Below are 13,812 nucleotides of genomic sequence, written 5' to 3'. Positions count from 1 at the left end.
CAAAAAAGCAAAGCTACATCTCCAGGAGTGCAAAAACTTTCCCACTCTAAATTATATTTAGGTTTTAGCTCCACCCTGACCACACGCATTAGTACAGCTGACAGTTGATAAAAGCTCAAACAAACAGACTGCACAAAAATGCTCCAGAAGCGTTGGATTCAGAGAGGTCATGACATTGTTCAAACAGTAGAGGGAGATATTTGCTTATGATCTTATTTTGCCATTACAACTACATGCTAGACTACCTTTCTGTCTATGTAACCTATCTAATGGGGGGACTACAATTATGGTCTTCAGAAATTATTTAGAGGGTTTCTAGGAATCATAAAAAGCTCTGTTTTGAAAAAAATTTTTGGGGGGAAATTGATCTACACAATGGGAAGGCACTGATAAAATTTTTGTTTTGTATCATTCAAGTGGCCATTATTACTTTAAAAAAATAGCATTCTGATTGCATGAAGTCTCAAAAGACTGAGTAAAAATAAATATAGATATCAATGTTTTATCAGGGGAGAATATTAAAAATTTACATCAATATATATCAAATTTTGATTTAAACTTTTGTATTTTTGTGATATATTTGAAGGCTTAAAGGCATTTTGCCATTCCCAGCCCATTGAGGATGCATAGTCACTATGGTAAGTGAGTGAAGCATGCAAAACTGAAGGTCAGGGGGTCAGCATAAAGGCTATTCAGACAGTTGCATCCTGAGCTGAAATCATGCAAGTTTTATGCAGTGACCATCATGATAGAAAGCATTTTAGGGATTTTGCGCCAGGACATCTTGCTACAGAAATGCACAGGCAACAGAACACAGACAATCACACAGAGACACAAGCTCAGACATCTGTCTGCCACACTACCTGTATATGCTACATCTCTGTTACATGCAGGTTATTTTTTCATCTCACTCCATGCTCTCTACCTCTTCTGCACTCAGACTTTTTGAGGACGTGTGATGCCATGTTCTCCGTACTCTGGATGGAGGCATTATGAGCACAAACATCAACATATAAATTCCTCAGCGCCTGATGCAATGAAACCAACATGTTTTCATCTTGCCTTAGGACAATCAGTGCAACACACCTTACCTGTCCCCTTCTTATGCCAACTCAGTCACTCTCATGTTCATGTGAATACCTCTCACTTCAGTCAGTATTTCTATATCCTTGTCTTTCTCAATACTTCTCTCAATTTCTCCATTCATAATTTCCCCTTTAAATGATGTGATTACATAGATGTGGCACCCTAGAAGAAGGGTCCAGGTTTGGCAGGCTCCCATAGGCCACTATGTCTGTAACTCAGGCAGGCAGCCTGGGCTCAATCTTCAACGAGAGATCGTAGAGTGTGTCCTCGTCCATTGTCAGAGTCTTATCTAGAAGGTATTGAGTTACCTGGACAGAAAACATAAATTAGGGAACAGGGGTTGCAAATTGGCTGCAAGTGTAAAATCATATATTCCTTGGTAATGTTACAGATATTTTTTAAAGACTTCTTTAAAGATACAACTTCCTTTTGAATTCAGATCTCTGATTCAGCTACTAAAATGGTTTCTGCGGGGACATTTCAAATGATTCAACATCGTAAGCCTTCACACAGCAGAAGTCTGTGAGAATACAGGTCCTTTACTTCTTCCGTCAAGGATCTCTATTATTAAATCTTGTCAAAATCACTTTAAAAATGTCTAAGTGGAACAAGATATTCATTTAATGTTAATGTTTTGGCCTTCTGTCTATGTTTAAACAAAACAAACCATGGCTACATAAAACGTTTAGTTTATTTTTTTCCTATTTAAAAATGAATTTTTAATCTGACTATATAAAGAAATGCTTTTGTAATGTGTAAGAGAGAAAAAAAAAGAGTAGCGTACCTTGACTTGATGCTCTATTCTGTAAGGTGTCTGTTGAAACTGTCGGATCTCTCTGATGATGTGTGATATCTAGGAGAAATGCAGAATTGGAAATGATAAATTATAATAATAATGGATGATTTGCATCATATTATTCTTTTTTTTTTTAACAGCTTACCATCCTCATTTTAGAGAAGTTAACCAGACCCTCCTCTGTAAAATTTGGAGTTCCCTCCTCAATGAAGGCCAAGTCTGTTAGATACATTCCCAGGTATGGCACACATGGAGGGTTGCAGCTGGAGGAGGAGTGTAATGGTTATTTATGACAAATTGCTTCCAATTCTGTTAAATATGTATTAATATAGCTTTTATTAATTAAAGAAACAGTCTTACTTTTTTAATGTCTCCCTCAGATTTTTAAATCTTCCCTCAGACGACACAGTCTTCTGCAGTTTGTCCATCAGAGCTTTAGTCTAGACAGAACCACAAATACCCCTTTACACTCTCATTCTAAAGGTCAGACAAACAAGTAACTTTTATAACCCGTTACATCCTTATTCATATAGAATAAGCACAATTCAATTAAAAAAAAGTATTAGGTTCTTTGGTTTTGATAGGCAGACAAAAGGTGACTTGATTGTTTATTATAAATAGGCAAAGAGCAAATCCTAAACATTAAAAGGTAATTTGCTTTTATTTTCTATTTTCTCAAGGCATGAACTGTGTAGATTTACCCTTCACGTGATAGAGCAGTTTTCTTTGTTTATTTTAATTATAGCTACATATTTACTGATATATGGATTTCTGTTTTACAATGCAGAGGATTTATGAATTGCACTCCACCTGCTTGCTGACTTTAGCCCAAGTCTTCTTCAAACGGAAAATGGCGCTGCGATTAAGTGCAGATGTGATCTCTAAGACTCCATTGTAGTTATTTAGACAGCGACAGATATCTGCCACTGCAACCCATTTCTCAATGGAGCTGGCTCTTGAACCTACGTCTGTGTGGCTCATTATTTGGGATGCCACCAGGTTACTCATCTGCAAAAGAAATACAAAAACGAATAAGAACGGAATAATTTTTTTTTCCAGAAGGATAAGAAAAAAAAAGGATACAGGAAGGATTTACATCATTGAAGTGTTGACTTGTTTTCATGATGTAGGGTGTCTTCTCATTCTTATCAACCTTCATCCAGCCCTGGCCCAGGAACTCTCTTAAAGAGGAAAAACAGAAGTATATGACTCCTCCAAAAGAAATTGCATCTTAAAAACACAAGTTGAGTTTGCTAAAACTTGTCCTTGATGATCATGTCACCAGTGGGCATTGATGTCTTTGACTAATTAAGTACCATGAGACACAACACAAGCTGCTGGGAAATCAAGTGAAGAAGATGGATCTGTCAGATAAAACTGTTTTTCTATCAGGTGAACAAAAAAAATCTTTGCAAAATCAAAAATAAAAATTTAAATATGCTGCATTTACTCATTTTGCAAATAGTATCTTTTAATTTAGCAAATTTAAATAATGCGTTATTTGTTATAACACACACAAGTACATGATACATAAAGTACATCTGGGTACAGCAATGAATTGACTCTAATGTGCAATATTAATGATAACTATTATTATTAACTATTTATTGAGAGAAACTGACTCATAAGGAATGCTTCTGAAGACGATGTGATCCAGCAGAGTGATCTGTTCAGCCAGCTCCATCGCAGACAGTGATTCAAAACACTCTGCCTTGAGACAATCCGCCTAAACACACACATGCAGAAACAAATAGAAATCAACAAAAACACACCCCATGACACAAGCACAAATAAAAGGATATAAATATCCTTTGAAAGCCTGGCTGCTACGATTATTGTTCATGACAGTTGACTGTCCCCTGGAGAGTGTAAGCCACGAGAGGGTGTATTTACCCCTTTTGCCTGGGGGAAGGTGTGTACTGACAAAGCTTTTACATCTTACCAAAGCAATAGATGTGTATTTGTGATGCTGAATTGTCATTAAGGCAAGATAATTGCAATTAGAAGTTAATCTTTAATGTTTTTACAACAGGTGAAAGGGATAAACAGGAAAGCATTAACACATCTGGGAGGTTTAATAAGGCCAAATCACTTTAAATTGAACTGAAAAGCAACATCATTTTTCAAGTCTGCACTTTAAGAGATTAAACCTATTCATAAAATGAAAGAAATTTCTGTTGCACTTCAATAACCACTTTAAATGTACATTTCTTAGGTTTTACTCACCATCTGTAAGATGTCTTCTATCCGCAGCTGGGCGTCTTCCTGCTCATCTTGAGAAAGGGCACTAGGAGGAAAAAAATAAACAGAACTGTTCAGAGTTGCGTGAAATGGATTTTAATATAATGAAACAAAAAAGGAAAGAAAAGGCGCAACTAAAAAGGGCATATGAAGGACTAAAATTTAATGGTGGAATAATAAATGTCTAAGGTCAAATTGCTCCATGCACAAGCTGTGTAGGTAGTTGAGCAGCATTTCAAGAAGTCCTCTTCCTCAATATTTGTCCATGCAGTGTACATACAGTAAGTATGTGCTGAGAGATGCAGCTCTATAATTACATTTAAATAAAATGTGACTACTGTGGGTCATCAGTGAAGGAACTACCTGGAAAGGCTTAAAAAGCAATACATGTCGCTGACAAGCGTATTTAAACATAAGCTTTTTAACCCTAACTGTGATACTTTTATAATCCTTACTGATCAATTGTCCTTTCTAACCATTACTGAGCGATAAATCAGGAAATTACAAACATTTATTATAATGTGCTAACACCATAGTGCTCTGTAAAATGGCAAACATTAAAGCAATGGATGTCTTGTAAATTTTCTAAAGCTAGCCAAAGAGTGAGAAAACATATTTTAGTAAGTTGTTGTACCTTTGACAGGATGTACAGAATGTAGATCAGTATGTGAAACTTGTGTTTTAAAGTGCTCTGTTCCTGCCTGCTTTTGAAAACTTCACAGCTTGTTAAATGAAACTGGCTCCAATATGGACTTGCCTGCATGAGGTGTATTTCCTCCATGCCTCTTGTAGAATACAGGACAGTCATTGTCATACTTAAAGCAATGGAGAATGTGGCCGCTTCAGCAGTATTTGTTGGTACCTTAGTATGTTGGCAGTAGCTTTTCTCTCCTGAGGCAGAAGATCTGGATCTCTGAGCACCTCCTCCAGGAGATAAACCACCGACATCTTCAGCTCCCCATTCATCTCAAAGTCCTAAACACAAAGATATATGAACCTCTGAACTTGACAATCAAAAAAATGGACTGATCTCTCCAGAACCAACCAGTATCTCAGACTGAAGAGATCACAAAAAAAACTATAAATCTCTTTTAAAACTGTCATAAAGGTTGAACAAACTCAGAAAAGATAACAAAGAAAGATAAAATATATTATTGCATGTTTTATAATAACACCATACTGTTAAAAGGAGACCACAGCTTTGCATGTCGTGCATGCATGAGAGAAGCACATGCTTGTCCATCCACACAGTAGTCTCTGCAAATGACCATTCTGTCAATCTGCCCTCCAACCATCCAGTTCTCGTCCCAAATCCCCTCATAGGTTACAGTCTTTACACTTTCTTTTCTGCTGTTTTCCATTTAACTCCCAGTACAGTTTAACTCCTGTTCAAAGGTCAGTTCTAACAAGCACTCTGTGTTCTTTAGCCTCGAAAAGATAAATGTGAGTGGGTGGCGTGTATGCATGTGCGTTTGTGTTTGCCTCTGTGCTAATAAGCTGACTAAACCTGGGCTGTCATCGCAGCATTTTATATTATTGAAGAAAAATACATGAAACAGATCAATGGCATTAGACTGGATGGACCTTTGTACAGAGAGTCAGGCAATTATCTTGATGTTCAATTCATTAGACAGTGCCTGTTAAGCAGAAGAGAAAGCAGGTCGAGCTGGACTGGCTGAAATGGCAACCATATTTTGTGTGTTTGCGTTCGTGTGGCTGTGTACATTATGAAGCGAGAGCAGTGGAGTGGAGAGAGAATGCATCAGTCAGCTGCTTTAATGAGACCACAAACTTGATCACCCAAGCAAAAAAAAAAACCACACATATGCACTCACAAAGACATAATATACAAACACTGGTGGGTGGAGACAGACCTGTGAGTGTTTGGAAACCCAGTGGCGCAGCACGTTGAGAACCCTGTTAGTCGCAGCTCTGCGGATGATGAACTCTTTATCACAGGTTCTCTCTGAGTTTGTAAACACTGCAGGGGAAATTAAAGATAAAGAAACAAGTTCCCCCTCAAACTTCTGATATATTTCGCTTTTATGTAAGCAGTGTTTTAAAGGGTCATTACCAAATGACTCATAAAACATCCACAGACCTTACTAACGTCAGTGAGTTCATTGAAGAGGGACATAAGTGGAGTAGAAAGCTGTTCCGTGGTCAGACAAATTAAAACAGTAAATTTCTTTTCTGAAAATGATGGGCTCTAGGTTAAAGATGAGAGGGACCATCTGGCTCATTATCAGTACACAGTTCAAAAGCCAGCATCTGTGATGGTATGGAGAAGCATCAGTGCACATGGCATGAATAACATACACATCTGTGAAGGCACCGTTAATACTAAAAAGTATATACAGGTTTTGGAGAAATATGCTGGCATTTTCTTAGGGAAGTTATCAGACTCATTGTTGCAAGAATGCCAAATACTTCATAGTATCATGGTTTAATCAGAATATGTTGTGGGTCACCCATTAAAAAAAATACATCATTCACAAATGCAGAAATATTAAACAAGGCAAGTTCACATGAAAAGCCCCTTTCATGTATAAGTGCTTTAAATAAAACATTAAAAGCATAACAAATAGTGTAAATTAGCACCTTACAGCCAAAATGTACAAAAAAGTCTCGCTTGCAATGAGTAAATGCATGTATTAAATGAATAACTAAATAAATGATACTTTTTCTGAATTTCAATAACACATTTTTTACATCTTTTAATTATCATATTTGTAGGACTTATAATTGGTTTGAATTTAATTTAGATTTACATTGTGGAGTTATAAAATGTACATTTTATAAAATATCCTAACACTTTGATTTTAGCAGCACAATATATGAGTTAATCAATATTAGATTGATTCTCCCCATAGTAGAAACATTTATGAGATATTGTCCAAAAAAAAAGCTACAAGCATATAAAAAATTAAATACTTTCTGCACTTTCTTTATCTTTCAGCAGTAGTATTCTTATGCTGTAGAGATTAAGTGGATGTAAAATATCTATAATGTTAAACATATAAAACTACCTATACACACAGTCATGAGATTATTAATTAACTCACCAACACAACTGTTATTATAATTAAAGTTCTTCTGTGGGTTTAATTGCTTTGTGTGTGCATTTCTGTGTGCATGAAGGTTTGTGTGTGTATTTCTACCTGGTGGGGTAGCATGTCCTGCTGCTGCAGTTGCAATAGCAAAAGCTGAGGCAGGAGAGACTGAGCAGCGTGAATTCTCCCCAGACTGGACTACAAATGCACAGACACATAATTATCATCAGTGGAAAAAGGGCTGATGTATTTCTGCAGCTGTTAGGATCCAGTGAGTCAAACAAGTGAATCAAAATTAATTTTTATTCTAAAATATCCAAACATGATTGCAGTGGCCATAATTATGGTAAATCACTTAACACTGTGAGTCATTACTTCGCATTAATATGAAGTTCTATTATATAATCTAATACTTTTTTCATTGCAAATTCCATATGAAAGCTTAATTAATGACCAAATCAGTATCACAAGTTAAGAAATCATAATATAGATTGTGAAGGAAAAGAAAAAAAAGTTTGCAACATTCAAGTAAAAACTGAGCAACATTTTTAATGAAAACACGACTGTACCCATATGTGAAAGGTCATTTTCAGGTTTTGAAGCACATCTCTTGATATAAAAGCTATGGTCAATGTTTACAGGGGGCTTGAGTATTGTATGAGATCAAATACAGTGGACTGTATGTTGAATGCCGTTCGTAAACAAGGAGTCATATTCACAGGAAGACAAAAAAATAATATTAACATGATCAGTCTTTTTCCAGTCGTTATCTTTAATTTTAATCTTCTGTTGTTCTCCTGCAGTCAATTTAGACTATTTAATGCCAACCAGGTAATCTATTTAATTGGCCCCTCTTCAAGGAAAACATCCCGAGAAAATAATTATGGACTTAAACACTTTCACAAACTCATACAGCCAATTTATGCTATTGTTTGGATTGGTTTGGAGTTTTGTATTATGATGCTGCATCAAAGACAGCAAGCACAAGGGTCGAGGATCTTTACCTGAGTGTACATTTGAAGAGTAACTAAGCAGTAGGCTCATTGCTGCCCACACAGCAGGAGCCCTTGGCACTGTGGTGTTGTCATGAGTAATAAAGCATACAAACACACACAGTATTACCTCCAGGCTGTCTGTAGCGGAGGTGTCGAGGCGTGGATGGAGAGCGGCATGGAGACATGTCTCCTCCTTCACTGCTCTGTGGTGATTCTGGGATGATTTTCTCCAGTGATACTGATTCCAGCACAGCTAGACAGGAAGAGAGAGGAGGAGCACGAACAATTATGGGCGTGTTAGCTGTGGTGGTGGCCATCTCTATGACACTGGTAACAAAGAAAAGATCACAACCTTGGGATGAAATCAAAAGTTGTGTGTTAGCCGTGTATATGTTGACATATCTCCGGGTCGGGGGTCAGGTCCTGCCTCAAGTGGAGGAGTTTAAATATCTCGGGGTCTTGTTCACGAGTGAGGGAAGGATGGAGCGCGAGATCGACAGACGGATCGGTGCGGCGTCTGCAGTAATGCGGACTCTGCGCCGGTCTGTCGTGGTGAAGAAGGAGCTGAGCCAGAAGGCGAAGCTCTCGATTTACCAGTCGATCTACGTTCCTACCCTCACCTATGGTCATGAGCTGTGGGTCGTGACCGAAAGAACGAGATCTCGTATTCAGGCAGCTGAAATGAGTTTCCTCCGCAGGGTGGCCGGGCTCTCCCTTAGAGATAGGGTGAGGAGCTCGGTCATCAGGGAGGGGCTCAGAGTAGAGCCGCTGCTCCTCCGCATCGAGAGGAACCAGTTGAGGTGGCTCGGGCATCTGGTCAGGATACCTCCTGGACGCCTCCCTGGTGAGGTGTTCCAGGCACGTCCCTCTGGGAGGAGACCCCGGGGAAGACCCAGGACACGCTGGAGGGATTATATCTCTCGGCTGGCCTGGGAACGCCTCGGGATCCCCCCCGCAGAGTTGGCAAATGTGGCTGGGGAGAGGGAAGTCTGGGCTTCCCTGCTTAGGCTGCTGCCCCCGCGACCCGACCCCGGATAAGCGGCAGAAGATGGATGGATGGATGGATGGATGGATGTTGACATGTGCTGCAGGTGTGCAAATGTTTGTGGAATGTCATGTACTGTAGTGTACAGTGCTGAGATCTGTTGCCATAGCGGTCCATGGCATAATATTTTTCTATTGCATTTAGTATGTTGTAAATCTTTTAGGACTACTACTTATTAACTAAGGAAACTTTTAAAATTCTGCACAGAGGAAACGCAAATCAGACAGTTTTCCATGAAAACGGCTTGTATTTACATGTCATGCTTTCTAATTAGTTAGTTTCTCGACAAATTGAATAGGGTACAAAAGAGCTTAAAACCCAATAAATAGCATATCTCAAACTGCAAAGGGTTTCACTTGTTCAGAATAGCTGGTAATTTGTCATAATAAATAATTATTTAAAAAATCTGTATGTATGTAAACACACAAGTGAACTGACTCATTAAGAGCTTAATGAACTGTCAATGTTTGTGGACAAGGCGAGGGTGGCTTGAGAGAGCATTAATAGGTTTTTGTCTCCCTTCAAAAAAAAAAAAAAAAAAAAAAAAAAAAAATATATATATATATATATATATATATATATACATACATATATACATATATACACACACACACATATGGTATAAGTGCACGAATGCTAATGAGAGTGTTGAGGCTTGTTCTAGCCTTGGTTCCTCAGATACCCCAATGCTCCCCTCTCCAGTTTGAGAGGGCTGTTTAAGGCTGATCTAAAAGATCTAAACAAGTGTGGTGGGAAGTCAGCTTGACAAATTCAAGCACACAAAGAAAAGGGGAAAATGACGTCCCACTAGGCATCTACCCTGCTCTTGGAGCTCTTCTCAGCTGTAGTTCATCATAACAATTTTATTTCACCACCAAAAGTCAAAGTGTTGTAAAAGTTCAGTTAAAGTCCCAACAGAGATGAAATCATACCACAAAAGGAAAACAAAAAGCACATTTTCAAAGATCACACAGCAACACATAGGAAAGGAGAAAAGCAGAGCAGAACTGAAAGTCACAATTCTCCACATGTGGTATAGCCTGATGGATACAACTTTAAGGTGAAATGTTTGGCAATGGCTGTCACACAAAGAGCAGCACCATCACAGACCAAAATAAATTCAATCTAAAACTCAAATCTAATCTGGAGTTCTTCGGCAGGACTCTCTATCTCATTAAACCTTTTCTATGAGCTTTATTTCTCAACAAGAGAAATATTTGGGAGACAGCCTTCAGCTGAACAGACTGCCACAACACATAACAACTACACACACACACACACACACACACACACATACACACACAGAGATAGGGAGAGTAACTTTATTCTCTGGTAAGGATGCGATTATCTCCATTTTTATCACTTCCAGTGGTTTAACATCTCAACTTGCTCCAGAGATGTATCACTGTATCAGTGTGCTATAGTGTCAGCGCACATGTAACATTGGTTGCAAAAGATACTTCTTATTACATCTACCAAAATGTCGAATGTAAAGATGTAAAAGGCTTTTAATCCAACATTATTTTTAATGTTGAATTCATGGTATAAAATTAATATGTTGCCATAAGGGCTGTACGGTGGCGTAGTGGTCAGCAGTGTGGCCTCACAGCAAGAAGGTCACTGCCTCGGCAGTGGGGGGGGGGGGTTCAAACAGTGGCCTTTCTGTGTGGAGTTTGCATGTTCTCCCTGTGTATGCATGGGTTCTCTCCTGGTACTCCAGCTTCCTCCCACCATCCAAACATATGTTTGGGTTAATTGTTTACTCAATTGTCCATAGGAGTGAGTGTGAGTGGTTGTTTGTGTCTCTGTTTTGGCCATGAGGTGGACTGGGGACCAGGGTGTACACTACCTCTTGCCTACTGATTGCTGGGATAGGCTCCAGCTTCACTGTGACCCTTAATTAGAATAAGCAGTCAAGAAAATGGATGGATGGGTTTTGCCACAAAACATGGGTGGCATGTAGAAAGCATAACATCACAATTTCTGGAGAAAAGTAACATTCATGAGTTGGTTCATGCAAGAACTACAATACTGATCATAAAAATGTAGGAAAGGGTGTCAGTTATGGCTTTTTCAATACAAATGGCTGTATAGCTCTTTGTTCTGAAATTTGCACCTTGTATTTTTAGATGTAGCTGTAACACCAACGTTTACAAAAGTGAGCTAATAGAGCTCTGATATTGAACTGATATGAATATATTAAAAAATGTGACTTTAATATTTTTGTGAAGCTGAATTTTTTTTTTTTTTTATTTTCAATAGAAACTAAAAACATACTTCTGCGGATGCTTCGTCGTAGTTTCCCGCAGAAGGGGTCGATCTTGGGCATCTCCTCACCCTCTGCTGTTGGGCAAGGACTCTGGTCCGGGGAGGAGAGAATGGGAGAAGCTTGATCCTGTGTTGGTTTAGAGTTGCTGGGTGGGGGTGATGTGGAAGATGGAGGAGGAGGAGGAGAGGTAGCAGTTGGGGTCGGAGTCTGAGGTGTTGGAGTTTGAGGGGTGTGTGCTGATGTGGGACTGCTAGCAGCAGACTGGGAAGTGTTGTGATTGATGCTGCAGTTGGACAGAGGACTGGTCAGGTCAAGGCCTCCGACCCTTGCAGTGATGGGAGAGTGGAGGGAAAGCTTTCGAGTTCGAACTGGAGAGGAGGTGCGGGATGGGATAGACAAGGGAGGAGGGGAGGAGAACTTGCGGCAGAGACGAGGAGATCTATCATTTATGTGCTCGCCACCTCTGTTATTTTGATTTGTGGCAAAAAACAACTCCAAGGACCTGGGGAGGGAGGAAAGCAATATGTTAGCAAAGTAATAGGAAATTAGAAAAGCAATAAATAAACTGTTCAGGGAAAAGGGTAAAAAAAAAAGAACCACAGTACTGCAGCAACTCAAAAACAACACCTTGCTCGTTTCTATATTTCATTGTAAAATATTACTTTGCAAACTGATTTTTTAAGACAGTCTCTTGAAAAGGGACAAAAATTGTGAGAAATTAGAATAAAATAATATCAAATTGTGCATATTTACTATTCATAAAGAAGAATAGAGTTGATCAAACAAGGCAGAAATGAGGGTCTTACAGAGCACTGGAGTCTCGGAAGCATTTTGTGCCATATTTTGTGACATGCTGTTATTAAAGTTGTCCAGACTAACATGTAATGAGTTGGCACATTGCAATAGGAGCATATCCGAAAAGTGACACACCCTGTATTTAAAAATGTTTGTATTTGTAGGATATAAAACATGTTTAAAGTTATCCCAGTGACTTTTACCTTAATTCCTGGCATATTTACTAACATATTGGATTAACAGTGCAGGAATTTTATACCTTTGTAAAGCCTGTATTCCCCAGTTTGAGTAAACTGCAATAAAGCCAGGCAGGTGAACATGTAGGTAATGCAAGTGCAATTATTGCGCAGCCACAAAGATTATCAATAGAATATATAGTTCCCATTGGCTCCATGAAACTTTATACCACTTGTCAGGTAAATGGCTTAATGGCGACACTGTTCAGTTTCACTGCTCTCATTAATTTTTATTTGAAGGTACAATGTGAAAGAGTTACGGACAACTTGATGAGCATCGATGGGCAGTGAAATGTCTTCAAATCAGTGGCCATCAGGGGTGAGAATGCTTCCAGTCATAAATATGTGTTCATCTGCAAGTGCAACCAGTACCTTCAGATCCTGTGATCCTGCACTACAAGCAACCACTTCAAAGTTACAGACATATGAGTCTTTTAAGGCATTACTTACCCCAAATTGCTCTAACACCTATTGAACAAAGCTGGTACCACTCATATTACAATCCACACATGCAGATGCCCAAAGTTGACATTGTATAAAGTAACTTTTAGAAATACATCACAAGCTACATTCACTTGCACCTAGACATTATATAGTTCTCAAGTAAAGGTCCGTTTATAGGAAAAAGAAATTAATGTCTATTCTTGAGGTGGCTCATGGGGTTTTAATAAGATTTTTGGTGTAGTCCCTAACCCACCAGCTTGCAACTAGACTTCTTTTTGGTTAAAAACGGGTTTTGTTAAGGCAACAAACTTACTAACTATAATGACACTATAATGAAACACTTTGACACAGAATGGCTTGGTTAATGATGAAAAAAAAAGATTTAAGTGGGCTAAAAATACCCAGTTTCATAGCATGCTAAAAAACATGCCAAAGATACCATCTAACAGAGTGCAATGTGATGCCAGGGTGATGCTAACAAATCAGTCGTATGTAACATACAGGAAACATGACTTCAATCTTTGATCTGCTAGTTTAGCAAAAAACTGGGAGATAATCTAAAAAAAAAGAAAATGTTCACTACATGTGGGTGTGAATATCTTTAAGAGGTCTTGAGACTGAAAAAAATAAATCAATTTATTTCAGATCACATTTTACCCATTTCAATGTCATATTTGCTTGGTAGTGACAGCATAAACGCTCAGGGAGCCATGTGAAAAGAGCTACATGAAGAGAGAAGTAATCATGCATGGATAAACACATGTCTTTTCTTCAGCAGTGAATAGAAAAACAAATTGCATCCCAGACGGAAAAACGAGGGAGAGAAATTAAATGTTAGGAGACAGGAAAACA

At 38.5% G+C, this 13,812-nt stretch overlaps 1 protein-coding gene across 1 annotated transcript in view; it reads right to left on the bottom strand.

The window, feature by feature from the left end:
- Nucleotides 1-1,301: 1,301 nt before the first annotated feature.
- Nucleotides 1,302-13,812, bottom strand: part of LOC306764255 (ras-specific guanine nucleotide-releasing factor 2) — a gene marked incomplete at both ends in the record, with an annotated part of 48,096 nt that continues 35,585 nt past the window's right edge. Inside the window, 13 exons of the mRNA XM_079251343.1 lie at nucleotides 1,302-1,394; nucleotides 1,871-1,939; nucleotides 2,028-2,145; nucleotides 2,243-2,322; nucleotides 2,693-2,890; nucleotides 2,979-3,063; nucleotides 3,505-3,608; nucleotides 4,109-4,169; nucleotides 4,986-5,098; nucleotides 5,998-6,104; nucleotides 7,285-7,374; nucleotides 8,299-8,424; nucleotides 11,494-11,987. Coding sequence (XP_079107469.1) covers nucleotides 1,302-1,394; nucleotides 1,871-1,939; nucleotides 2,028-2,145; nucleotides 2,243-2,322; nucleotides 2,693-2,890; nucleotides 2,979-3,063; nucleotides 3,505-3,608; nucleotides 4,109-4,169; nucleotides 4,986-5,098; nucleotides 5,998-6,104; nucleotides 7,285-7,374; nucleotides 8,299-8,424; nucleotides 11,494-11,987 — 1,738 coding nt within the window. The remainder of the gene's footprint in view (nucleotides 1,395-1,870; nucleotides 1,940-2,027; nucleotides 2,146-2,242; nucleotides 2,323-2,692; nucleotides 2,891-2,978; nucleotides 3,064-3,504; nucleotides 3,609-4,108; nucleotides 4,170-4,985; nucleotides 5,099-5,997; nucleotides 6,105-7,284; nucleotides 7,375-8,298; nucleotides 8,425-11,493; nucleotides 11,988-13,812) is intronic.

This window comes from Telmatherina bonti, assembly GCF_933228915.1.
Source record: "Telmatherina bonti genome assembly, chromosome: 13".
In the NCBI taxonomy this organism is placed as follows: domain Eukaryota; kingdom Metazoa; phylum Chordata; class Actinopteri; order Atheriniformes; family Telmatherinidae; genus Telmatherina; species Telmatherina bonti.
This window is presented reverse-complemented; position numbering and strand designations above follow the sequence as displayed.